This window comes from Drosophila gunungcola, chromosome 3R (assembly GCF_025200985.1).
Source record: "Drosophila gunungcola strain Sukarami chromosome 3R, Dgunungcola_SK_2, whole genome shotgun sequence".
NCBI classification, from domain to species: domain Eukaryota; kingdom Metazoa; phylum Arthropoda; class Insecta; order Diptera; family Drosophilidae; genus Drosophila; species Drosophila gunungcola.
Window position 1 is genome coordinate 10,635,254 of NC_069139.1, and position 25,311 is coordinate 10,660,564.

Here is a 25,311-nt window from a genome sequence, read left to right on the forward strand (position 1 = left end):
TTTATAAATACATATCTTATTAAATTTAATTCGTGTTGAGCGTATCATAATTAATACGTAAACATTTAAGTAGAAATGTGTACAGAGTAATTGTCTGCTGCACTCTGCTTAATATTGACTTTCTGCCAATTTGAATTGCCGCCCGAGTGTAAAGCGAGGTGGCAACACCACCACCCGATTCCCCCTTTGCTTGGCAATCGATAACAAATCAGCTGTCTGCGCTGCTCTCTCGGAAATTTTGTAAACGTTCTGGCGTATTTTATTTTATTTATTTTGGTTTCTGCGCAATCTTTCGGTCCAAAATCAAAGTCAGAACTCAGTTATGTTCTCAGGACGTCCATCGATTGAAACTCGGGCGATTTAAAGCACCAAACAGTACAAACACAGCGGCGGTCCACTAGCCAAATGTGATTCGCATATGCCTTAACCAAAATAAACCTTTTCTACTGGAGTCATAATGCCATTAGATCGCTAAGTATTCCCAGTTATGAGTGGACCACAGCAGCCAGGCGATTCGGGATCAGCACCCCCAATCGCTGGCGGGGATTCTGTCAACTTGCCGAGAAGGAATGCCACCGGTGGAGAACCGGGACACTCGGGTTCCCGTGGTCCAAGTCCCAACAACTGGTATGTCAGTCTATCATAATCCCAACATATTAAACCCAGTTTTCTTTACAAGTCTGACAGGATATGTCAGGACAGGTAAATAGGGTTGCCCTTTCAGGCTAACTTCTGTAAACCAAGCATTTTCATCCAGAAACCACTTCAAATAGAGTTGCTTACAGGCGATGATTGTCTCCAAACGAGCTGTCTCACAAAAATCTCTAAAATTACGAAATCGGGTTGTTGAAAAACACTTTGTAAACTCGTCGGCGTTACAAGAGTCTTAAAACGTTATTCCCTAAACTAGGGACCATTTTCTTATAGCATATAGCAAAAGAAAATATTTCTGTCACTTAAATCAAAATTAGCTTTTTTATTAAATTACACCTAATTAAAGTTCATTATTTTTTTGACTTCTCCAAGTTTGATTTAAAGTTGTTGTGATGTTAGATGTACATATAAACTTATCTGAATAAGACTCCTGTAAATCTTTTGTACCACAATTTTTTGGTATTTTGAGTTTAAAAGGTTCTTGTGAGGCTAAAATCCCCCAAGTAAACCGCCTACGTTCGCAGATTCCCGGTTTTTTGCATCATTTTCTGTTATGGTAATGAGGCCAGGCCACTCACGTGCTTACTAATTTTATGAGGCCCCCAGCTTCTTTCAGTATCGCATAAATATAATGTGTTGCGTACGAGATTTTTTTTACCCGCCTGCCCTAACGCCCCGTTAAATAGCTTACCTAAACGAATTTTTTCGCTATGTTTTGCATATTTAAGTGGCTATGTCCTGTAGCTTTGAAGTTGTCATTGTATAAGGAATTTGACAAAGGCTATTTAATAACAATAGTTGAAGTCAGAATAATATGATGTATGCATTCCACCAGGAACTGGGCATCTATATAATATATAAACTTTTATAATTAAAACCATATTATTATACAATAATATTAGGTTTAAATCAGAAAGGAAATGGTAACCCAATGGATATTGACTATGTTATATTTGCGTATGATTATTTCCCCCCCTTAAAGGAACAACGGGTCCAGCCCGCTTACACCCATGAAATATCATCAAAATATTAGGTTTATTGCCATTTAACACCCATCTCGCACCCTGACACTTTTGGCAACATCTGCTGGCAAACGGAAAAAAGAGAGAAAAAAAGGCTCATAATAAATATAAAATTGCAAAAACGTGTCGATTTCCGTTAACAACTTGAAAATGATTTGTTTCACAGTCTGCGGAGCATATTAACTTCGATTTTCAATTCACAGCAGACTTTGCCACACATCAAAACATGGCATATGGAGAACACCGAGGCATCTCTCCCACCATCCAACTACTTGGCCAATTTTTTGCCAGTTAGGCAAACGCAAAATTCCATTTGGGCCGCAAAAGTTGCCAAACAACGAAATTTGGGAGAAAGAGCTTCGGTCTGTTTGTTTGTTTGCTGGGCCAACCAGCTTGTCTCAATGACGTTGGTCCTTAGCCATAACCTGCGGCGCTGTCAGCTCCATCTTGTTAACCAAACAGGCAAAACAGCCGCCGACTCCATCGCCCAAGACAAAGGACCCACAGAGGAGCAGCAGATGCCGAAAAAAAGTCTAATTGATGGCCCTGTTCGTACCTGCATCTTGACCATTTCCGTTCGTCTGCGGATATGCATGTCTACTCAATTTTCCGGCAAATGAGTCGCCCTCATCGTCCTCAAGAACAACAAAAATTGATTGGAATTTGCAACAAGCGGATAAAAATTCTTTCCCCACCCTGTTTTCCAAATTTTTCTGCCACTGTTTTTCTCTGTCCTGCTTTTTTAGACATTGGTTTTTTCCCATCGACACGTCAACACTTGTCTTTTGTGGCTTTTGTTATTTATCCCTTGCTGTTCTCTATTCTTTCCTCAGAGGCAGTCAACACATTGAGCCAGTCATAAATGTCGAAAGTAAGGTGTATTTTTTGCCTTTTTGACAAGTCATATGCGGAGTTGAATATCAACAAAAATTGCACAGCATATACCGCATATTAATCGAGATAAAATACCACTTTAATTTTAAATTCACAACTTAATTGTGTTTGGAAGCGATAGGCTAAAAGATTCAGAAATACAATAGGAATTTATACATATGTATATACAAATTTTAAGGTATTAGAAATTCGAGTTTCTGTTGTGTACTACTTTTTTCTCAAATTCCTTGCTAAAATCCCTAGTAAATTGCTGTTTCCCATTTTTTAACAAAAAAAAAAAAGGCTGACCAAAAGAATTAATGCAATTAATAAGCTTCATCGCCACATGTACCGCTGTACTTTTTTCGTACCTTGAAATAAACAAAAAAAAAACTGTTGGAAAGGAAAAAATTAATTATAAACAAATTTTTTCGTGTCACCAACGGAATTCTCGACACTTTGGCGCATTTTTCAGCTGCCCAGCCGAAATTTCACAGCAATTTCTACGGTCTCTTCCTTTTTCCCTAACTTTCGCTTTCACAACCACTTCCCTTCAGAGCAATTGTTTAGGGTCACTCAAAAGCACATTTCACTTATTATTAGCTCATTTATTACCCACCAAAGGCGCCTGACCCTGGCAGCACCTGGAAAAACTTTCTGAAAAATGCTGGCCAATACAAAAAAAAAAGGAAAAAAGAAATACAAAAAAAAATCCTCCTTAAATTCCCCAACTGCTCCTCTGTTTGGGCACCTTCAAATTAACACATAAATTTTCAAGTGGGTGGCCAATGGCCTGCGGCAAGCTATCCACGAGATACTTTCAGTCCTGTCTGATTTTTGAGCATAAGCGTAGTCAAAAGGAGATAAATAGTTTTAAAGGAAGGAAAAATAAGATTAGGAACCGTAATTTAATTAGAAATTTAAAATTAAAATACTTTTTAGCTTTGGTAACAAATGTATTAAAAAATCCCATTTTCCATTTTAAAATTCCCCCTTTTTCGCCTACGACTCTGATTGTGGGATGCCTGTCATTGAAGTTTCCGTGTGAGTGCATTCAGTGTTCAGGACCCACAGTCCATTCCACCAAAAACCCTCTGAGCTGGGCAATTGACGTTGAAACTACGTGACGCGGGAAAGTAAATTGTATCTTCGGGATTGCCAATGACAGTGACTTTCCTTTTCTCGTTTTTTATTGTGTGCAAATTGGCCACCTGAATTACCCCAACTCATCACTTTTAATTATAGACCACTAAATTAAAATCCGTACAGAATATTGGCAGGGGTATATTTATAATGTCTGCCTTCATTATCATCTCAAATGCAGGCCTTAAGCATAAAAATCAACTTCACCATTCCCGCGAATCAGATAACAAAAGAAATCCCAAGACAGTGAAGGGCAAAAAGTAAAGAAAGGCCTCAGCAATGCGGAAATAAATAAACGTCGCAACTTTCTTGAAATCCCGGGAAGGGCACATTTTTTGAATAACAAAATTAACAGCAGCCCCAACTTGCAGTCTGTATTCCCTCTTTAGTTATGCATTTCTTTTGCTTTTTTTCTGCCTTATTTTTATTTTAATTTTTTATTTATGTTTTCTCCCACCTCCGCAGGCGACAGAACAACTCAATGAAATATAATTCGCGACCCTGGCATCGAGGCCGTGCGGACAGGCAAGTTTTCCTTTTTATTTTTCTTCACTTTTCCTTTGTTTTGTATTTTTTATCCCTTTGTGCCATTTGTTTGTGTCTCTCCGTATTTGTTTGCATTGCGTGAGCTCCTTGGCTTAACGCACGCTTGCACCTTTCCCGCCTAACCAAACCCAAAAGTCGGGCTATAACGACTCATCCTACCAACGGGACGATCCCCGGTGGCAGCCGCGTTATTAACACTTGACTAAATATGCATTTCTTGGGTGGACGCCGTTGACAGCGCCAGAAGCGTTAACAAGGTCTGCCCGCAGGGTAGAAAGGGGAAAATTGGGCAATGCCAACAGTCACCCAAGCAAGTCTTTGAATATTTAAAAAAAATGCCTTAGCCTTTTCCTAAACTTTGTTGAAGACATATAAACAAAAGGATTAAACGACTTGTTGAAAATCCAAATGTTTTTTTAATAAAATATTTTTAAGAATATTTAGTCGTATATGTATTTGCTCCACGAAGGCAAATGCACAAACTTTAAGTGCCTTCTTCTCAAATAATTTTATAGTCAACGGCAGTTCAATAAAAAAAACCTTTGCAGTATGAAATTTTTTGTGAAAAGTTAACCATAAAAATCTAAGATGTACTTAAATTAAGACAATATAGTTGTACAATTTAAAAATTAAACAAAACAAGGGCCTAGCAAATGAATTTAAGATTTTAACAAGCTTAATGGCTAGATTTAATGATTAACTAAAAAATTATCAGGGATAGATGTATCGGATGAGGTGAGGATTTATATAACTTGTTAAAGACAACAACAACATGCAGCATTCTTAAGGAAGTTATATTAAACATTAAACCATACTCTTTGTAAGTCTCAGCAAATACGCGGGTTTTTTTTTTTGCGAACGCATTCCCAACGTGTAACGCTAAATGGTTACCCACCACCCGCCCAACCGACGCGAGGGGCGACAGCCGCTTGACGCACGGCTCGTAGAACCCGATTACGGCAAGGGTCCGGACCCTGGCCTCCATTTTAGTGAATTTATCCGCGTACGCGATCAGCAAGGTCGGACACCCATCTCAAGGATTTCCCGGATAATTTTGTTGAGATCGAAATGTTTGAGCGGATCACAAGCCCCGGATCAAGCGGATTGTGCCAATGTTTAGCTCTTGGAGCGGGACTTATTAAACGTTAAATACGAACGGTTTCAATTGGTTGTCTTTCTTTGAGCCCTACCTGTTCGGATTCGGAGTCTTACAGTGAATGTTATTTAATTGTAATTGATCTTAGAACTAAATTGCCTATTTAGATGCATTGTCCCTAATTCGTGATGGTTTAAGTAAGGTTTTTCTAGGTTCTGACAGATAAGGCTAATACATTGGCTATTGGCATACATAGTGGCCCTAGTTTAATAACATATAGTTTCGTTGTTATAAATACTTGATTATAACATTATTTATCTATGGTTTCGTTTATAGCCCTTTTAGGGCTGGGTTTTGACGATTTGTACCGCTTTAAGAGATCATTTTTGTATCCTTGCGTTTGTGGTCGTGCGACCTGGACTCTCATCTGCGAACCCATGGTGTTTTACTTACAGTAGGTTCGACCCAAGCGAACTGACTGATGGTATGATGAAATGTTTTGAGCGGCTTTGATGCCGATGCCGTGCGGCTTTCGATTCAGAATACTGGTAGAACGAGATTTATAGAAAAATATAAAATTAAACTTAATTAAAATAAACTATTAAATCATTTCATTTTATAGCTACTTCTATTAATATCTAATATTAAAAAAATGTTTTAAAAATAATGTTAATTTGGATAATTATTAAATTGATCATTTTCCAAATTTGCATTCTCAATCCAATCATACCTTTTTTTCCAAGGCCTTGTTAACCTTATTTTATTATATACTACGTGCTTGGAACTTGATCCTTTGAAAGATTCCATGTCACATATCATAACTAATTAACTAATTTTTTCAGTCACATTAATTCGTACATGATCTTATACACGATCACACATATGTGAATTCCAACATTTTAAAAACATAGTTCTTTAAAATAATTATCCAATTGCTTTCTAAACCTTGTTGAATTTCACCACCTTATGTCTATTTTCACCACACTTTCCCACCTATCAGCCTCATTACTCACCTTGATAAGCGCGGGGCTCACACTCGCGTCCGTTATGTTGGGCTCACCCAATTGCCGTCGCTTTAGTGGAGCTGCGGAACTAAAGAAATTTCGAATTGCAGCGATACAAATAATCCTTGGCTGGACTTTTCCGTATTTTTTTATTGTTTGGTTCTTTTTTGGCGACTGGCTTCTTGGGAGATGGAGTAAAACTCGAAGTCGGGACTCTGGTAGTTGAGACCCAACTGAGCCCGTTCACATGGCCTAACTGACTTTTATAGCGAGGCCATCAAATGGCATGCGCCGAATTTTCATTCATGCTATATAGAGCCGTATGTAAAGGACCCCAGATCCCCATTCCTCTGTCGGTGTCTTGCTTATTGTATTGTTGTATATGCAGTTTACCAAACAAAAATCCCAACACACACACTCTCACTCTGTCCTGACGCCGAGAAGTATGCAACAGCCAACCAGAGAGTCATTTCGGATTGCAACGGTTCTTCGGGGAAGTGAGAAAGAGAGAGCGAGGTAGACAGAGAGAGAGAGAGAGAGAGAGAGAGAGCATCTATTAATTGCACGTGCTGCAGTTGTTGTTATTATTGCTATTGTTGTTGGGTTTTATGTTGTTTTGCTTGTATTTTATTTTATTTCCCCCAGCGCTGCTCTCTCTCTCTATCTCTCTATCCCACTTCCTCCCTCTCTCGATTGTCCTTCGTGAGAGTCGACCTAACGAAGCTCTTGTCACGAGGATTGCTTTGCTCCTTCTTGGCCTGTTTACCGTTAGTCGCACTCGGTCTTTCCAGCTCGCTCGTTCGTCCTTCGCTCTGCCGGCGTTGCAAGCGAAAGCGGAGGAGTGGGTGTGGGTGGGCTGGTGGGTCATAACCCCTCCCCCTCCACCACTGCTGCATCCTATTTAGTTACATTTTTGTTGTTGTTGCTGTATTTTGCATTGTTTTGTGCTGTGTTTTGTTTTGCTGCAGCTCTCGGGCCGTGACTTCGTGTTATGTATACCGTTATGATCGTCGGCTCGTCGCTCGTTCGCTGCATGCGATGCTATAAGTGTGTGCGAGTCCTTTTGTTGTGTTGTATAGTTGGCTATGTACTTGCTGTTGTTGTTGCCGTAACCGCTGCAGCTATATTGCCATTGCTGTGTGTTGTGCTCTCTAAACTTCGCCCGCCCCCGATTGAAAAAGGAAAACAACGAAATAGGATAACCGAAGCCAAAACCATCGCTTAACGGCACTTCCCCCAAAGTGGAACTGCCCAGTATTGTGTTGTGTAGTGTTGTGTGTTGTTGTCCTTACGGTAAATGCTCGATCCGCCGAATCATCTATTTATTTCTGGGGAACGCGACTATTAAATGCCGATACAAGTAAATAGCTAATTTAAATATTTAGTGAGTTCCCTAGCTACTTCTTTTAACATAGAGATACAAAAAAATAAAATCAAATGTTGATTCAATGTGGTTCCTGTTGAATTCTTTAATTAAAACCTTTTTATATATAATGATTTCCTATTTAAAAATAAATGTAGTAATATTTGGTAGCATTAATAATTTAATTTAAAATTCAAATAGACTGGCTGCTCCGTAAAACTTAATATATATATTCAAATGAATTGGTTACTTTTTTAGCACTTTTTCTAAATAAAATTATTATGAAATTCCAGTTTTGAATTTTATTTATCGTAAATACTTCAGCCTAAAGTGTTTTAAAAATTGTGAAACATAAAAATCGATATAAAGCTCCGAAAATATACTTTCAATGCTAATTCCTCCAACAAACGTCAATTTGAAAAAAATTTTTGCCTTCTAGGCTTAAATTTCTGAATATTTATTAAAATATCTTAACACTTAAAATTTTTTGTTTTTAAAGTCTCAAAATGTTTTTTTGGGTGAAATATTTTTTGAAAGCTGTAAATGTTCGGCTGCCGTAAAAATATTGAGTATACGAATCATAGATTATGACGTTAACATGCATTTTTAAATTCTATACTTAAGATTGAAAAAAGTATCCAATTTAACTGCACCAAACATACAGCAATTTTAACCTGAACTAACTACCACAATAACTCTCGACTCGAATAATAACTCCAAAACAAACAAGCAATAACCGCAGAAAAAGTCAATCACAGCAGAACGTCAACAAAGAGACCAACATGCCAACTTCCGTTTCCGGTCTGTCAACCGCACGATGTTGACAACAAAAAATTCATAGCCTAACACGCAGGCTGATTTATATTTCACTCGCACAAGCGCACACACACACACTCGCCCTCGCACGCACATGCCGACAAACAGGGAGAGCAATTCATAAACAATTAAGTGACACTTTCAGTTTGAGTGGTGTGTGAATATCGCAACAGGAGGCCATTTAACGCCAATGCAATTATTGTGATTGAGTTAACTTTGCTGGACTTCTGTGTGTGCTTGTGCGGTCAGCAATCAAGTTGTTTAAGGACGAGTTAATTACGCAAATATTGGACTCCGAACTGATTTGGAAAGTGATTTGGAAGATTAACTTGAGATATTGGTTTTATTTCGATGACTGTGGGGTCAAGATATTTACCTAAAGGTACGCTTGGCTTAAAGTTATAATGAGACCAATTTTATCTTAGTGATCAAAGATTATTTTTAAGATTTCTCAGACGGACACGTAATTTGCTATAATTCAACTGATTTTTAAATTTAAACAGGCATCTATTAGACTACCATAAATGGGGATTCGAGGTTGGCCTTGAAAAGGTTTTATCTTACCTCATTTCATATACTTTCCAATCAAGTAGCGAACAATTTGCCCATCGAATTTCGTTACTTTAGCTGTCATTCTTCACAGCGCCATTCTAATTAACGCAAACAATTTTCAAAGCACAGAAATAATCATAAAAATATTCTCTGTAAATCCGATTAGGCGAGACGGTCGCTGGCGCATCTGGCAAATGAAAAGTTTAAAAGTTGTTCGTTTTTCTTATTCTTAATTAAATCCAGAGTACTTGCATAAACTTTTATTTTTGTTGCCCATCATCAGCTTCCATTTTCCCCCATTTTAAGAAGTTGTCAATGTGGCAAAAGTAAACAATTTTTCATTATCGAACGCGAGACCAAATCGACAGTAAGACCAAGTGTCTCATCTTCATTTTCTTTTTTCTGCCCGACAAACTGCTGGAGTGTCAAATCATAAATATGCATCTAACGTTTATCTAACGTCTTTATAGCCCAATCCCCCAGGCATTGTCTATGTTTTTTGCCAGGGAGCAGAGGAAAAGTTCCTGGCCCTCCGCTAGAAGTAGACTTAAAAGTAATTTTACGTCTGACTAAACATTAATGTGCTCAATATTTTATTGTTTGTTTGTTATTTCGTACTTTTGCTGTATCATGGAGTATTTCCCAAGACACTGAGTTGATTATGCGGGAAGCTTTAAAAACTTTTCGGCAAGCTGCAATTTTTAAATGGTTTTGTTTTTTCGGGTTTCGGGTAACTGAACAATAAATAGCTGAGATCAAGACATTACTATCACTTCCGCTACCAATAGTAGGGAAACAGATTGGTGTATTTATCATTTAAGCCTACTGGATAAATTTTTATTTATTATATTGAATTGCTGTAGATGATATGATCTGTTTTATTTTGTTTTCTTAGAACAATTCATTGATTATTTACTAAATCTTTACTGTTTTCAATAATTTAATTTTATTGAAGGCTGTATTATTTACAACAAAATATTTTACAGCATTTTAACAACTAAAAATAACATATTTTAACAACTTATAAATGTTAATATAACTCCAGTAGTCCGCCAAAGGTCTACCATTTTAAACAATTGAATGTCAAAAGCATGAACATATTTTTAGAAAAGGAACATTAAAATGTTTTTCTTATACGTTTAGATTTTTTTACTTGCTTGATTTAAAATGTTGGTACTTGTTATGAAACTAGTGAATTTGAAACAATCCCCTTGCCCCCGAATAACTTCCATTTAACTCCCACCAAAACCGAAAACAGCTATCAAAGCGAACAGAAGTTGACCACAAGTTGCCTTTCCCTTGGCCAAATGTTAATTTGGCTTGTCTTGCACTTTAGTCGAACACCTTTTTTGGACACTCTTGGCCACAATTGCATGTGGGGATGTAGCTCAGATGGTAGAGCGCTCGCTTAGCATGTGAGAGGTACGGGGATCGATACCCCGCATCTCCAATTGGATTATTTCCCTTTTTTTTGCCAAGTAAAATACGCAGACGTCGGCAGTTTTGTCTTTTGCATTATGGGGCTTACATGTCGGGGGAAGAAGTTGCCACTAATGAATATTCAAAGGTTGCTTTGTAGCTGCCAAGCGAGCATTATCCGTGGACTCTCATATCCGCATCCCTTATATGCCGCCCCCATGTCGACAATCAAGACGCGTAATTTGATTTGCGCCCTCATCACATCATTACACTAAGAGCCAAAGCGAGTTCAGATTGATTATATATTGTTGATTTAAATATTTTATATATGCTTCCTAGTTCATATTGAAGTATTGTGTTTTGACATTCCATTTCTTAAGCGAAAGAGTTTTAATTCATTTGATTTGATTTTTTGTAATTTCCGTTTTGCTGACCTACCCACTTTTACTAAGACAACATTTGCTCTTATTAGAAGTATTCAATTACATAAAATCAAACACATGTTATTGAAAGGGTCATGATTCCGAAACATCGATTAAACCTTAAATTAAAACACCACAAATTTATTTTATACATGTTTTTCAAGTTTAAATAAATTTGAAAGTAGGAAAATAATTTCATTATTTTTTTTAGTTTTTCGTCATGTTACTCGTTGGATAAATATAAATTCAAATGCATTTTTAATTGCATTTTACTATAACTCATGTTAGGAAGTATTTTGTTATTTTGTAAGTGTAGTTCGAGGCCTGAGGAGTTGGCTGAGCGAACACATTGTCGCACATAAATCAGCACAATATGCCAATGTTTGTTTACTTTCCTGCATCGCAGAGAACTTTGCCGGCAATTAACCATACAGCCGCAGCAGTCGAAACAGTCAGCATAGTCGGAATCGGGATGTGAAACTGAAGCTGTCGAGGAGTTGGGATTGTCAAAGGGAGAAAAGTATGGTCCCAGGACGCCATGAGACTCCTGGGTAGCTGGTATTGGTGTTGTAAATGATACATGATGTGCTATTTATGAGCAAACGCTTTTGTTTCAATTTTTCCCTAGCCTGGCTTTGCATTTCACTGTTTCAGGCAAAAGGACAAAGTTTTTCTCGTAAGCTGGTTAAGCCATTTCTGTTTTCGTGTCGTTGGTAAAATTTATGTATTTATTTCTAGGTTTTTAATTGTTTTAAGTGTTTGGTACATCGGAGTTTGTAGCTACATTTCACCAATAAAAAAGTATTTTGGAGATGCGGGGTATCGATCCCCGTACCTCTCACATGCTAAGCGAGCGCTCTACCATCTGAGCTACATCCCCTTGTTGTGATTTCCTCCAAAATTGTTCAATATCCACGATTTGGCTCACCCAAAGGTGGACAATTACCTGTAGTTTACTTCAATTGGTATGCAAGTCGACAAATGACCTGGTTACAGTTTCCTATGCCAAGTATGAACTGGTTTGCGGCTTAAAAGCTTTGTGTTGGGGTGTGGCATTTGAAAGTCATGTTCACGCTTTAACTAAAAGACAGTGGCGGAAATCTATCTATTGAATACAAACTTGTCGATTCATACAATCGGGTAACTACATCAGTTTGCAACACTCAAGATTAAGATATAGTTAATCTTTCGTTTTGTTTAGGCAGTTAATCTCTTCAATATACTTTGTTAGATACTTCTACTAGATATTGTTTAATCTAAAATTTTGTACCACCAAAAGGTAGTAGCCAAAACAAAAGACCAAAAATATTCTTTTACATTTGGGAACAGAATAAATAAAAATCAAAATTTTTCCTCTTTTTTTTACTGGCATTTGACAAAAAATTAATATGCATAACGCATAGCGGAAAGAAAAAATAAACTTGAGAAAATGTATGCAGTGATGAGTGAAAAAGGATGCTTCTTGGTTCTATTTGGACCCAACTCAACCCAAGCAGAATCAACAATAACACGTTCCCTTATCGGAACCGGAAACGGTTCTCAAGAAAGCGAGGCGGAAAGAGTCCACAAAGTCACGGTGGCGTATGTGACAAGTCCTTTCTAATGAGCAGGAAGAATACAAGTAGACAAGCGAGAACCTACTGCTCAAATCAAGCCCAAAAGTCGCCTTCAACTAATAAACTTCTCCCTGGTCCAAAGTCAATTAAAAAAGGAACAAATATCGTACGTGACACCCAGAGATAGACAGCCCAGAAAAGGCATGGCAAGAAATAAAGATGGAATGAGTGGCTTCTTAAGCTGAAATACTTGAACTAAAAAGTCGCAGACTGTCTTGAAATTAAAATTACACGACGCTTGAATAACTTTGGCTGTATTTCCACCCCACTTTCGTTCCGCTGGCAGGTAAATGCTGACAAAAGTTTTTGAGGTAGCATTTCTTTTACGATTCGCCAGAGTGTGGAACCAGCTAAGAAGAAGTGCCACTTGCTACGTTTGTGTCATTAATTTTGTATATCATTGAGTTTTACGAGGCTCATAAATATGAAAACGTTTAACTCTTGCTGGCTGAAAACAAAATTCGGCTCGAGGGGAATCCCAACAAACTTCCTTGCCGCGTTTTATATGAGACAAACTAATTGTCTTGTACTTGTAATGTGTTTTTAAGCGCAGCCACGCTTCCCACATGTTTTCACAATGTTTCCCTGATAAACAAGGGGGATTCGGGATTTCAGTGAAGGAGTTTTAACAATTAGTGGGGTGACTTGAAGGGTTCGCCTCCTTTTCTCGTGTGCAACAGCTTGAGGTAATTTTCAACTTTTACTCTTTGTTTTGGCGTTGACAAGAAGCGTGTTGTTTGTTTGGTTTTAATTAAAGCCCAAAACATATCAAGTTAAATGTATGGGGTCTTTGAAAGAACACCCGCTCCTATACAGCTTCAGCTTACGATAGAGAAATATATATTTGTGGAAATGAGGTTTGTCATGTGAATTTTTGTAAACTTATTCGATTTGTCTTTAAGGCTTTGCATTTTTCGTAACTTATTTTAGATGGTAAAAATTGTTTCCTTTTGTTGAATCGAATTAGTCATTTCAACAAGATGATGAAAATTAAACGATATAACACAACCTGATACTATAATTTAGATACCTTTCCATAGGGAATCATTGCCTTTAGCTTCAGCTTTTAAATGTAAATTCTTACTTAGATTCGCTTTGACTAACAAGAATAAAACATTTTTACTTTTAAATTTTTAATTAGTTCATGTTACAAATGACGTTAACGAAAAAGGCAACGGCAAAGATTTGTGGTCGTATATTTTAGCATTTCTTAACGAGATTTTTCGAGGAAAAAAAAAACAAAAGACCAACGGAATTCGCACCTTTGCATACACAAATAGCGAGAGGGATGTTTTTTTGGGATGGGAAGTGTAGAGAAATGCGGATGGGGTCAGGAGGCTGTGGTTATAAATTTTAAATCAGTTAAATTAATGCAGCAGCTTTCTTTCGTTTCTCCGTCCGTTTTCTTACGTGCCAGAAAGTTGCGAATAAACTTCGAGCACGTTTCTTGATTACATTAATTATTCCTTTATTGTTTGCTAAAGTTTTCACCTTTCTCCGCGTTTGCGTAGTTATGCTTTTGCAATACATCTAATTGTAATTAATTATAAAAGAGTTTAATTACAATGTATATTTTTTTTTTGTTTTTACAGCGGTCCCTTTAACAATAGAGTGGTAAGTAAAGAAAGACATTAAAAAATGTTCAATTCTAACCAACCAAAACGTTGTAGTATACCAGTTATAATCAGCGGCATTCACCCTACCCGCGATCAAACTACGCAAATCGGGAATACTCTGATAACCATAACTCAAATCAAAAACGCCAGGAGAGAGATTATACCAAGAGAACTGATTTTCAGGAGAGAAACCCCAGATATCCCAATGGAAGCTACTCCGGCAGATACAAAGATCATCACAACAGGGACCATTACCACAGATATCAGCCCCGGAGAAGTAAAGATAATTCCTCTAAATCGCCTCATAATAATGAAGATAGTGAAGATAGCTCACATCTAAGCGGAGTCACAAGTGACATTAATAAAAATAAGGAAACAAACTGTGAACCCAAAAGTGACGCTTTTAAAGCTGATCAAAAAGAAGATAATTCAACTGACAAACATCATAGGCAAACTGAAGAATTCGATTTTGAACTAGTTTATGGCAAAGGCAAAGCCATAGAGCAAAGAACGGTTGCCTCAATTAAAAAAAATACAGTTACGTCAAAGCGTGATCAGGCCACAGAAGTCAATGGGTTAAATGAAAGCAGCTTGCATACCAAGCCAAACAGTGAAACTTTAAAAGATTCTGAAGTTAATCAGACTACATTAAAAACACCTAGTGAAGATAAAGAACCGAATCAAACCCAAGAAGAACAGCCAACCGTCAGTCGATGCCTAAAGGAGGAATTGAATCTGTTTAAGTCCAGTGAAAAGCCATCTGAAGCAGAGCCTAGTCAATCATTTCCACGTATCCAAGTGCGACCGCTCACCCAACTACTGAAGCAAGAGATTTTGGCAGTCACCCAAGAGAATCGTCTGTCCAATATACCTTTCCTGAGTCCACAGCCATCCGCTTCATCGGCCAGTCCCAGCCGCCAGGCCTTTAAACCCGCCCTCAAAAGCCGCCGGCGGACAGTGAGCAATTGTAATTATATTGCGGGGAGTTCCAGTACTAGTCAGGCCGCAGGAAATGAAGCAATTATCAATAATCGCATCGCTAGTATGGACAAGGAGAGTCTTAAATACATAATCAATAATAGCGACACTATATACGACGAACACTTAAAGTTCCAGGCCCGGAGGCGTTTACGCGACGAGATTCGGCGGCAGCTAAAGAACATCGAGTTGGATCAGCCCAAGGACAATCCGGTAAAAGAACTGATCGAAGACGAAATTGTGGATGCTATCAAATTGCCTGCGCTTCTGCTGCAGGAGATCGAAAAGTGTTTCGGCATAGACGTATCAGAGGGTCAGAAAGCCAATCCTTCTGAACTAGATAAACCAGATACCACAAAGAGTAAAAACAATGGGAAAAATCAAAGCCCTGTAAAAGACAGCAAAGGCTCCGAAAAGGAAATTTGTACAAGTTCAGACGTTACAAGACCAGAGGTCCTAAGCGAAAGTGGAACGGGCAGTACAGAAATAACAACGAAAGGTAAAAAGACTAAAAAGACTATCAAAGATAGCAAACAGTGCATTAAAGGTAAGAACGGTAAAAACAAAGAGCCAGAAAGTAAAATTGAGAGGAAAGAAAGCAGTGATCAAAATATAGAAGCCGAAGAGCTTAGTACAAATAGCAAATCGTTTAGTAAAGATGGTAACGATAATCGAAATCACACTATAAAATCAATGAAAAGTATGAAAGAGATCCTACAAGAAAATAATAAAAAGAAAAGTCCTAAAAAAAAATTCAAAGGATCCATTACGGAATCGGGTCAAAATAAGACAAATATCAGGACAAAGGTCAGCCAGTACAGTCTTGAACAAGAAGCCCAAACAGAAGAGCCCTCCGATTCGATGAAGAGATCAAAAGATCTAATGGCAAGGCTAAAGGCAGCCGATGAAGTCAAGCCAAAGGAAGAGTTGCGACTTACTAAGAATCGCGCGCCATTGTTGCCAACTCCAACATGTGGAAGGATTACCAATAGCTTAAAGAACCCGAATTTCCAATGTGAGGAATCTAAACCAAGCAAATCACCAACAAAAAGTTCAAAAAACATGTCCGCTAAAAGTTCTAAAAAGGCAAATCAATCTGTAGTTGATACTTCTGAGACTGTAATACCCTTTATCAAAACGGAAATCAAAAGAGAATTATGCGGCTCACCAATAACAGTGAATCCTTTACCTTCAAAGGAGGTTATTGAGCTTCTGAGCTCATCTGATGAAGAAGAGGACATGGATTTCGATGAAACTGAGGAAGAAATTGTGGCGCAGAATAAAGAGCAGGTTTCGGAAGCAATCCTAAAACCTGATCCGACCATGGACGATGTTGCTAGTGATCATTCTAACAGCTCTCAGTGCAGCAGCGAATCTACGAAAAGGCGCAGAAAGCTAAAGCTCCAAAACGATGCTGAAAACGTGGTGGACAGCTTTGAGAAGCTGATCCTTCCCCACCTTCGGGAAGCTCTGACAGATCGCTATCGCCGCCAGCACTCTGGTAGCCTCCAGAGTCGACTACACTTCATCTCCTGTGTGGTGACAAGCGCCGAGCACAATTCACAGAGCTTCAGCAAGATCGAGGTGGCCAAGATGCAGATGAATCTCAAAGCCGCCGACAATCGACAATCCATCGAGTTTCTGTTAAGGGAGATTGTCAACGTGGTTAATCTGCAGAAACAGCGACGTCGGGAACAGGAAGAGGAGCAGAAGTTGGCAAATGAATTGAGTCCAAAAAAAATTGAGTCCCCAGTTAAGAAAAACTCACCGCCAGTGCGCCGGGATTCGCTAGTTTTGGATAGCCTCCAGAGTTCAACAGCCTCTCCCGCTCGCCAGAGGTCCCCAGGCTTACCTTCCCGCCAGATTACTCATTCTTCTCCTGCCCGGCAAAGTGTTCAACCCGTGGCTGCCCGTGAAACTCCAACACCTCCCCTGGAAATTTCTCCAGCTGTGGTCAAGCCCCAGAATCCCGAGCCCTTTCCCGTTGGGCTGCCATTTTTAGCCCACCTTTCTCCCGGTGCCTATGCACGTTTAGGCGGTGTGACAGACAAGGCCGAGCCATTAGGTCAGTTGGGCGACATGGTGGCCCAAAATCTGGTTGATATCGATCGCCGCCTGCTGGAGAACCAAAATCGGCGTAGCATTCTCGAGGAAATGATCATGAAGTTTCAGAAAGAGAAGTCCGACCTGGAGATGCTCAGTCTGGAGCTGCAGAGTCGCAAGTTTCTGTTGATAAATTCAATGATTTCTCGTAGTCAGACTTCATCGGTGCCTGTTGTTAACCCTAGGAACTCACCGCCACCCAGTGTTACTGCTCAGGAATCGACGCAGGAGGAGAATGCTGGCAAAGGAGGTATCGCCAGGCGAACTAGGAGCAGATTAAGAAGAGCTGTCGTGGTAAAACTAATACCCAAACGTCAGGTGAGGGTTCAGAAACGAGTCCTTAGAAAGCACAAATCAGATGAGTTAATATCACAATTGCGTCAAGAAATTGCTGATCAGGAGGAGTCTAATAAAGCTAGCAAAGACCCATTTAAAGAAAAAGAATGTGGGCTGAGCATTCAATCAAACATCAAGGAAGAGCCATTGGATGAGTCAATCTATGACCAAATGTCCGAATCCACTCCCACCGCCAAAGTCACGCAATCGCGTCCTAACAAACCGAAAGTCTGTGTCTCAGCCAACCCGACCCATCAACCACTGGCAATAATACCACCGCTGCCACCTCCACCACCGCCACCCGAACCGATCTGTCACATGGCCGAAAAAATGTCCGGAAGTTTCCCCACGGAACTCTTGTCTGAGTCTCAAAACTGGACAGAACTCAACTGCCAAGAAAAGAGCAGCGTTGGCTTCATACCCATGGGGAAATTGTACAAAGTTTTAAGTCCCATTACCCAAATAAAGATTTACAGGGAGTATGTGATAGCGGCAGCCGAAGATGGGGATATCTATATGTTCCACCTAGTCAGTCACAAACTTGAGCGAAAGATTACAAAACACAGCGAAGCCATTACAAATATGTCGCTCTGCGAGAAGGAGTCCATTTTGTACACCACATCGCTGGATGGCTTTTTTAAGAAGTCATCGCTGGAGGTGGGTCACAGTTTTCTTTCAGATAGCCATATAATAACGTACTACCTTCAAACGTTTATAGAATCTTGAGCGGGTCATAGAAACGGTGTACTTCAAGGAGCCCCTGCAATCGATTGACATTTGTTGGGGATTGGCCTTCATTGGCAGCCGATGGGGACTTATCTCTACATTCAATGTGGTGGTGAGTTTAAACAGAACTTTAATGTCAATTCTCATTTTAAAAGATTACAAAATATTTTCTTTGCAATTAATATTATCTATTATTTAAATTCGTATGTTGACAATTAATACTTAAAAGATCTAAATTTTAAAATCAACTATTAAGCAACCTTGGTAACCTTCTTCTTCAGAAATTCTTATTCATCCTATAGATTTTGCTCTTCAATCATACCTTATGCCATTTCAATAAAAGTTCCAAGAGAAACCCATAACTCATTGGACCTTCCATCGTGTGCAGGTCAATCAATCGTCTTTCAATATATTTTCCCCACTTAATTTGACTCATTAAATATTTATCTGTCAAACAAACACTTCAACAATTTCAATTAAAATATTGAGCTCCGACTTGCGAGTCCTGCCAAAAGGACAGCCACACACAGGACGATTCCACACCTTGCCTTCGTGCCAGCAACAACACCAGAAGTTAACGAATTGGCAATGAGCAGGGCCAAAAACGAAAGTCTAGACAATGGAAATCAAATCGAATTTATTTTTCCTTTTTTTTACTCTCGCGAATTTAACAAATTGGATAGTATGGAGAAGAGATGTGTAGAAAGGGATTTTGGTTCTGAGCTGATACTTCATTAGAATATTTCAAATTGGGGGTAGAGTAGAGCTATAAGTCTTAATTCTGGCAGAAATTCGATTTATGGCTGCGACGTGCTGATAACTCATGGCTCGAATTTATGTTGCGTTTATTTCTTTTGTGCATAACTTAAGGGTTTGAGGTACTTAATTTTTTTGTGAAGGGAACAATTTTTATTTAAACTGAACTAGTAGAGAATGAAATGAGAAGGTAATATTAAAAATAACTAAATGTATGAATGAACTGTGGAAGAATGTGATTACATCAGTTTAGAATGCATAATGTACACTTCCCAAAACTAGTTTTAGAAATAAAAAAAATAAACTAAGACGGAAATAAATGCAATTATCAGTTATGGTATTGGGGAATCACTAACAATTATGTGAGGGGGGGACTACCATACTCTATTCAAAACATAAAAGGACGGAGACAAGTGTCCTATTATTAATTGAACTGGGGGCAGGACATCTACGTTTTTAACTAATCCAGAAACTGAGCGGCTGTACCTGCATCAGTATTGCAGATGGAAGAAACTGTACTTCCGTCTGTAGGGTAGATGGTGGTCACTGTACTTGAGCCCTTGGTAGGTGCAGTCAGATGCTTTGGTTATTTGGTAAATATGGCAAGACGCCACGCCCCACACGGCAGGAAGCACATAGAAGGCGGTACTGGTATTGCAGTTTTGGCCAGCCTTGCTGCTATTGCTTGATATTTAACTTTGGCTGGTGTTTTGTGTTTTATTGTGTCGTGTTTGCTGCACGTTGTTTGGCCGAGGATTTCGAGCTCTGAGAGTATATAGCGTCCATGCTGAGACAAAGTTTATATATATAAATTGTATATAGTTCCAGGGCAACCCCCAGCCCCGAGTTGCAACAAACAACAGCAAGCTGCACCACTACCATGCTGTCTCGCTCCCACACTCATTGGGTAGAAAAATGTTGCTTCCTGGCTAGCTATCTCTCTCAGTCCCTAGTGCTCTCTATTGTTGTTTATTTAAGTTTTTATGTGTGCCTGTTTAGTTAACGGTATACTTTGCCGACACCAACTCTCCCTCTCTCACTCTATTTCTTTTTTTCTGCGCATGTCCTTGCGCTGCACTTTACCGTTAGTTGCATATAGTTACTGCCATTCGTTAGTTTTTTGGCAGCAACAAATAAAATGTTTATATGCTATTTACTCACAACAATTTTAAATAAAATACAAGCTGGCGATTACACTACGAAGCTCTCTCTTTCCAGTACTCGGAGGAATAACGGGGCTGCGCTCTCATTTGCTTTCTCTTTGCTGCAAGTAGGAGAGAGCGCCTTCCAAGGAGCTGCAATTGGAATTGTCTTCGTGCCTGTTGCTTCCGCTCTCTCTTTCTCTTACTTTCTCTCGTTCGTCCTCGTAGCTCCTGTTTTTGTTGTTGTTGTGCCGTGGGCTTTTCTTGCTGGTTGGCTCCTGTTTTGTTGTGTTGTGTTTCTGGGAACTGACGCCCTGTCTATGGCTTGTTGTTGCTGGTACGCTCGTACCGCTCTCCCATTGGCTGAATCGGCCAACTCGGGTTGGTTGTTTGTACCGTTATGTGTGGCCTGCCCCCCTCCCCAAGAGACTGTAACTCTTTTTTCGTGTTTATGTGAGCTTTTCTATTGTTGTTCGTCGTGGCAAATTGCACAGGATAGTTGGATGGGTGTGGCAATGTGGAATATCTCCTGCAGGCTGCAACCACTAAATAAACTCCGTCACTCAGCCCCCAAAAAAGAAATTTATTTGTATTTTCATTCCTTGCACATTGCGCCTGGCCGCCATCTTGCCGAATGGTTAAAGACATAACGGTAGATAAAAGTGCACTACATCGCTCCATCCTTCTCCATTTTCTGTACTTCTTGATACTGACTTGGAGAATTGATATATGTATGTATGTATGTATGTATGAATGATTCTATCTTTTCTATTTTATGGAGTTTTAAATGAGTTTGGGTACGTATATTTTTCTTTGTTTAAAATTTATATTTGCTTAGAATATGCATTTTTTCAAAGGAACATCTGGAACCTTTTTCATAGTCCTCTTTAAATAAGGTAAACAAAACATTAAAATTTTTCATATTTAAGTAATTAATGAAACAATAGGTTTTGAATTCGATTTGGAAGTAGGGGTTTAATCGGTAAGAAAAAAAAAGCCGAAAAATGCTATTTTTTAATCTGGATTTTGGGAATATTTTTAGTACCGTTTTCGGGTTTATCAATTTGATAATGGCAAAGTTGTCTTCTAAACTTGTGTTATTTGTGTTTTCGTATAAATTAATATATTTATACTGCTGCTCTAAGCTATTTTTGAATTGTTTGTTTCGCTTATCAGCTAACTGGGTCCATAGTGAATCCCGAGCAGTCATTACCTTAGGCAAGTTATTCCCCTATGGGGATTCCTATTTGTAATTGTTATCGCTGCAAGAAAGGCATATAAATAGGCGCGTCCGATGATTCGCAAGCAGAATAACAGAGAGCCAACATGAAATTCCTGTCAATTTTTGTGATGATGGCGCTCATCATCTGCGCTGCTAGCAAGAATCACGAGGAGTGGAAAGGACAGCGACCAGGGGATTACGATCGCAGACCATATTCTAACCCTTATGCTTAAGAAACTTGTGCAAAACTTACGACTAAAGGAAACATAATAAACAATTTGAATGAGTTTAAAAATGTATATATATTTATAAGCACTGGCGATTTCCATTTTTCGAGGAATAATTTCCCAACATTTTTTCATTTGAAAATTCCAAATTCAGAGTGGCAAATGAATTGTAGCAAAATAAAGCAGGAAAGTAAAAAAATTCTGTGAGCGTTCCATATAAAATTACAATAAAAAAATAAAAAGGTGGTATTACGTTATGTAGCTAGATTTCACCCATCAAAAAGTATAATGTAAATTTCACGTCTTAATAGAACTTATAGATAAATGGCTTATCTAATCATGCTAGCATATAAATGACTACACATGCATATACAAATACATTAAAAATAGTTTCCACAAGCAGCATGTCTATTTATATTTTTAAGGTACAACAAAGTTTCTTTCTTTCGACCGTTTCATGTTGTTCGATTTGTACGTACAAATGTCATGACAATGCACTTCGTGAATTTTAATGAGCTCGTACTATGGTAGGTGTTTAACCAAAGTCAGTAAATTTGTGACCAAACCTTGTGAGTGCTCCTAAAAGAAGTGAATTCACAACGGGGATGTAGCTCAGATGGTAGAGCGCTCGCTTAGCATGTGAGAGGTACGGGGATCGATGCCCCGCATCTCCAAAGGATATTTATTTTAATTTGTATTTCATTAAATTTTTTTTACGTTAACGGAGTCAAACAAATTGTCTTTAAATTGGAATTACATGTCCCATTCAGTTCCAGCTTTTAAAACAATATGTTGTCTTTTTAAAAAATAGATTTTAGAAACATCTCCAATAAATTTATTTCAATAAATAATATTATAAATTACTAAATCTTTTATAGATATACGTAGTGTAGTTAGTACGTATCTACTTTTTCTAAATAAATAAATTTAACAAAGTAACTCTCCGTATTTTCAGACCAACAAGGTGATTGATAAGCCTTTAGTTTCGACCGGCCAATCCATTATTGCCATTAAAGCCACCAAGGAAGGAGTACGAAAAATCCTTGTTCTTGGGTGCAAGGGAAACTTTGTGCAAATGCATGATGCTGGAAACGGATTACTGCTGCGTCGCGTATGCATTCCAGAAGGCTTAAATGTCTACAGTTTGCTTTTAAATGATGGACACATTTACTGTGGCACACAAAAGAACGAGATCTATCAGTTGGAGTTTGTCGTAAGTTGTTTTCGATGATTAACAGTCGTTCAAAATATGATTCTTTCACTTTCCCTTTCAGACTGGTAACTTGATTAACAAGTTAAGCTGTGGCAATGGTGCTGTATCTATAGTGGCCTACAAAAAGCGTTATTTGCTGACGGGCTGCTACGATGGTTTCATTTATGTTCTGGACAAGGTAACAGGAACTCAAGTGGGTCGTTTTGAGGGAGCTGGACGGTTGGTTTTGGCCTTGGCAGTAGCAGGCGATAAAGTAATTTAATCTATATAAAATTTGAAGTTTTAATTAACATAGCTCATTCGTTTTTTACAGATCGTCACATCTTCGAAAGATAACTCGCTGGAAATACTGGAAGTGCCCGCAGCCATGGTAAATGGCCATTAAGACGCTTATCATTACTTGTATAAATCAGTTTTAATTTAATAATTTTGCACACACACTTGTTTGTATAATACAATTCAATTAACTTAATCCTGGATCGCGTAATAAGGATTCCGTTCTCTGTATTTACAGTTGAATATGTAACTTTTTTGTTAGCTCCCAATTGCATTTTCGCAATTGATCTCCTTGAAGAATATTTCTTCGTCTTGAACAAATTATTTCAAAATAAAAAGAGAACCACCATTAAACATAAAGTAATAAAAATAATGTGAAGTTGTCTTTAAGGAATTTGCGGAGACCTTACTGGTCGCACGTTTGTCTGCATTTGGTGCAGCTTCTGGTTGAGTTTGTGGGTGTGGTCCCGTAGATATGCAATAAGGTCGGCCTGTTTCTCTAACAGCTCGTCGGTATCGCCTCCGGGTTGCATGAGGCCCAAAGAACCACCGGCTCGATCCGCACCACGCAGAACGTCGGGGGACAGCTTGGCGTTGTTAAATTTACGCACCTTGTCTGCAATAAGCATTGAGTACGGATACGGGTAAGAATTAATAGGCTGGAGGAAATAAATCCTTGCAAAGTACTTGCTTATACTAATTAAGTTCCTGTTAGGCTGGATTTTTAATCTAACATTGACTTATACCTGAAGAAAAAATGATTTTTTTGAACTAAAGTATAAATGGGTGATCTCAGTCCAACATGTAATAACTGTCAGTTAACTTAATTGCTTATTATAGAAATGGTTGTGACTCATTTGTTGAGTATTTAGATATTTTTAGACCGAATATTGAGTACCTGTTCTTAAAAACACTTAAAACTAGTCACTGTTTAATTGCCACATGATGTCGTTTTTTAAATTTATTGATTTCTGACCACATTTCCTTAATTTGTTCACCTTTCATATAAGGTAAAAGCAGAACTAAGCTGTTTTAATGCAGTAAATATTTAAACGTCAGAAAAAGGAATTGTTAGGCATCAAGTTGATTTTGATGTTCAACATTTTTGTAAAATAGAATATAAAAACCCAGGTATATAAGGTATATAGGGACCAAATGTTACTGTTACTGTTATAATCCTTACCAATATATACGCTGTGGGAGACGGCCAGCACCAGGTTCTCGGCCACGGTGAAGGCTGTCACATAGCTGACCGGCGACAGCCATCCGGCGGCGCAGTGCTCCCAGAAGTTCTCCGCGTAGAAATGGTGGATCAGGGCCTGGACGGCCAGCAGCATGGAGTTCCACAGGGAGACCAGCTGCAGGGGAATCCCCTTTTGCATGTTCGTCTCGCGGTGGAAATCGTGATAGCCCTGCATGCGCAGATTGTCGTGTTGTTTCTTCACAAAATGATCGAAGAGCTGAAAACGATTGACATTGAGGCAGGTCGGGAATGAAAGAGCTACAAGTATTTACATATGTAATGACCCAGAAGGTTGCCCGTAGATAGAGCATTATGAAGTATGCATCGCAACGCCGATCCGCTGGAAACGAAGCCGCTAGTACGATGCCCACAATCGAGATTACGGTGGAGATAACGAGGTGAAGGCTGCAGAAAGACGAGGAATGGGTTTCATTATGTGCATTATCGCCAGTTTGGAAATGCGACGGATGATTCACTGCCGCCGGCAGAAGTCTCCATTTCCCACCCCCCATCCCCCCAAAAAAAAACCCTTTCCCCCCCGATTCGCTCACCTAAATGCGGGCACTGTGTTCAGCTTGAAGCTACCATTGTCGTTGGAGAAAAGTACGGGGTCCAGTAGCTGATCCGTATCCTGGATGTGGGCGGGGGACACGCCTGGTTGGACAGCGGCGCTTTCTGTTGACGGTTGCTCCATTTGCGCTTTCCTGCACGGCGTAGTTTTCAAATTGTTGCTGCTTTGTTTATTATGGCCGCAGGAAAACAACTTATATTTTCTCTAGGTGGCAGCACCAAAACATTAACAAATTTTCACCCGGTGGCAACCGCGTGACGTAGTTGAGTATCTTGACAACCCTGTAATGTTAACATTAAACTGACTGTTATAATTTGAAAAAAAAATTATATTTTTATTTATATTCTTCTTACATATTTTTAAGCTGTTATCTCGC

At 38.9% G+C, this 25,311-nt stretch overlaps 3 protein-coding genes and 3 non-coding genes across 7 annotated transcripts; 4 read left to right on the plus strand and 2 right to left on the minus strand.

Moving 5' to 3' along the window:
- Window positions 1-101: 101 nt before the first annotated feature.
- LOC128266809 (uncharacterized) lies at window positions 102-23,481 on the plus strand. 2 transcript variants are annotated; one of them, XM_053003606.1, is made up of 8 exons: window positions 102-627; window positions 4,158-4,217; window positions 14,119-14,140; window positions 14,197-18,216; window positions 18,278-18,397; window positions 22,588-22,845; window positions 22,907-23,098; window positions 23,159-23,481. In XM_053003606.1, the coding sequence occupies exons 1-8, from the start codon at window positions 488-490 to the stop codon at window positions 23,228-23,230; spliced, it is 4,884 nt and encodes a 1,627-aa protein (XP_052859566.1). In that variant the 5' UTR covers window positions 102-487; the 3' UTR covers window positions 23,231-23,481. The 2 variants fall into 2 exon arrangements, with proteins under 2 accessions (XP_052859566.1, XP_052859567.1); XM_053003607.1 differs by lacking the exon at window positions 4,158-4,217.
- On the plus strand, window positions 10,447-10,519 carry Trnaa-agc (transfer RNA alanine (anticodon AGC)). The gene has a single exon. It is a non-coding gene; the product is annotated as a tRNA-Ala (tRNA).
- Window positions 11,718-11,790, minus strand: Trnaa-agc (transfer RNA alanine (anticodon AGC)). The gene has a single exon. It is a non-coding gene; the product is annotated as a tRNA-Ala (tRNA).
- LOC128266826 (uncharacterized) lies at window positions 21,390-21,704 on the plus strand. Its single transcript, XM_053003628.1, has one exon. It carries the CDS (start codon window positions 21,510-21,512, stop codon window positions 21,636-21,638), a length of 129 nt encoding a protein of 42 aa, XP_052859588.1. The 5' UTR covers window positions 21,390-21,509; the 3' UTR covers window positions 21,639-21,704.
- On the plus strand, window positions 22,234-22,306 carry Trnaa-agc (transfer RNA alanine (anticodon AGC)). The gene has a single exon. It is a non-coding gene; the product is annotated as a tRNA-Ala (tRNA).
- Window positions 23,242-25,160, minus strand: LOC128266815 (transmembrane protein 192). Its single transcript, XM_053003615.1, has 4 exons — window positions 24,916-25,160; window positions 24,637-24,769; window positions 24,305-24,581; window positions 23,242-23,737 (listed from the first exon to the last, which is right to left on the minus strand). The coding sequence occupies exons 1-4, from the start codon at window positions 25,056-25,058 to the stop codon at window positions 23,508-23,510; spliced, it is 783 nt and encodes a 260-aa protein (XP_052859575.1). The 5' UTR covers window positions 25,059-25,160; the 3' UTR covers window positions 23,242-23,507.
- Window positions 25,161-25,311: the final 151 nt, after the last annotated feature.

Bases quoted from the DNA above. Each gene is read 5' to 3' on its own strand.
- LOC128266809 (XM_053003606.1), top strand. From the start codon at position 488: ATGAGTGGACCACAGCAGCCAGGCGATTCGGGATCAGCACCCCCAATC. The intron at 628-4,157 runs GTATGTCAGTCT...CCACCTCCGCAG, and splicing joins GGTCCAAGTCCCAACAACTG to GCGACAGAACAACTCAATGA. The intron at 14,141-14,196 runs GTAAGTAAAGAA...AAAACGTTGTAG, and splicing joins GTCCCTTTAACAATAGAGTG to TATACCAGTTATAATCAGCG.
- LOC128266826 (XM_053003628.1), top strand. From the start codon at position 21,510: ATGAAATTCCTGTCAATTTTTGTGATGATGGCGCTCATCATCTGCGCT.
- LOC128266815 (XM_053003615.1), bottom strand. From the start codon at position 25,058: ATGGAGCAACCGTCAACAGAAAGCGCCGCTGTCCAACCAGGCGTGTCC. The intron at 24,770-24,915 runs GTGAGCGAATCG...GTCTTTCTGCAG, and splicing joins AACACAGTGCCCGCATTTAG to CCTTCACCTCGTTATCTCCA. The intron at 24,582-24,636 runs GTAAATACTTGT...AATCGTTTTCAG, and splicing joins CCTTCTGGGTCATTACATAT to CTCTTCGATCATTTTGTGAA.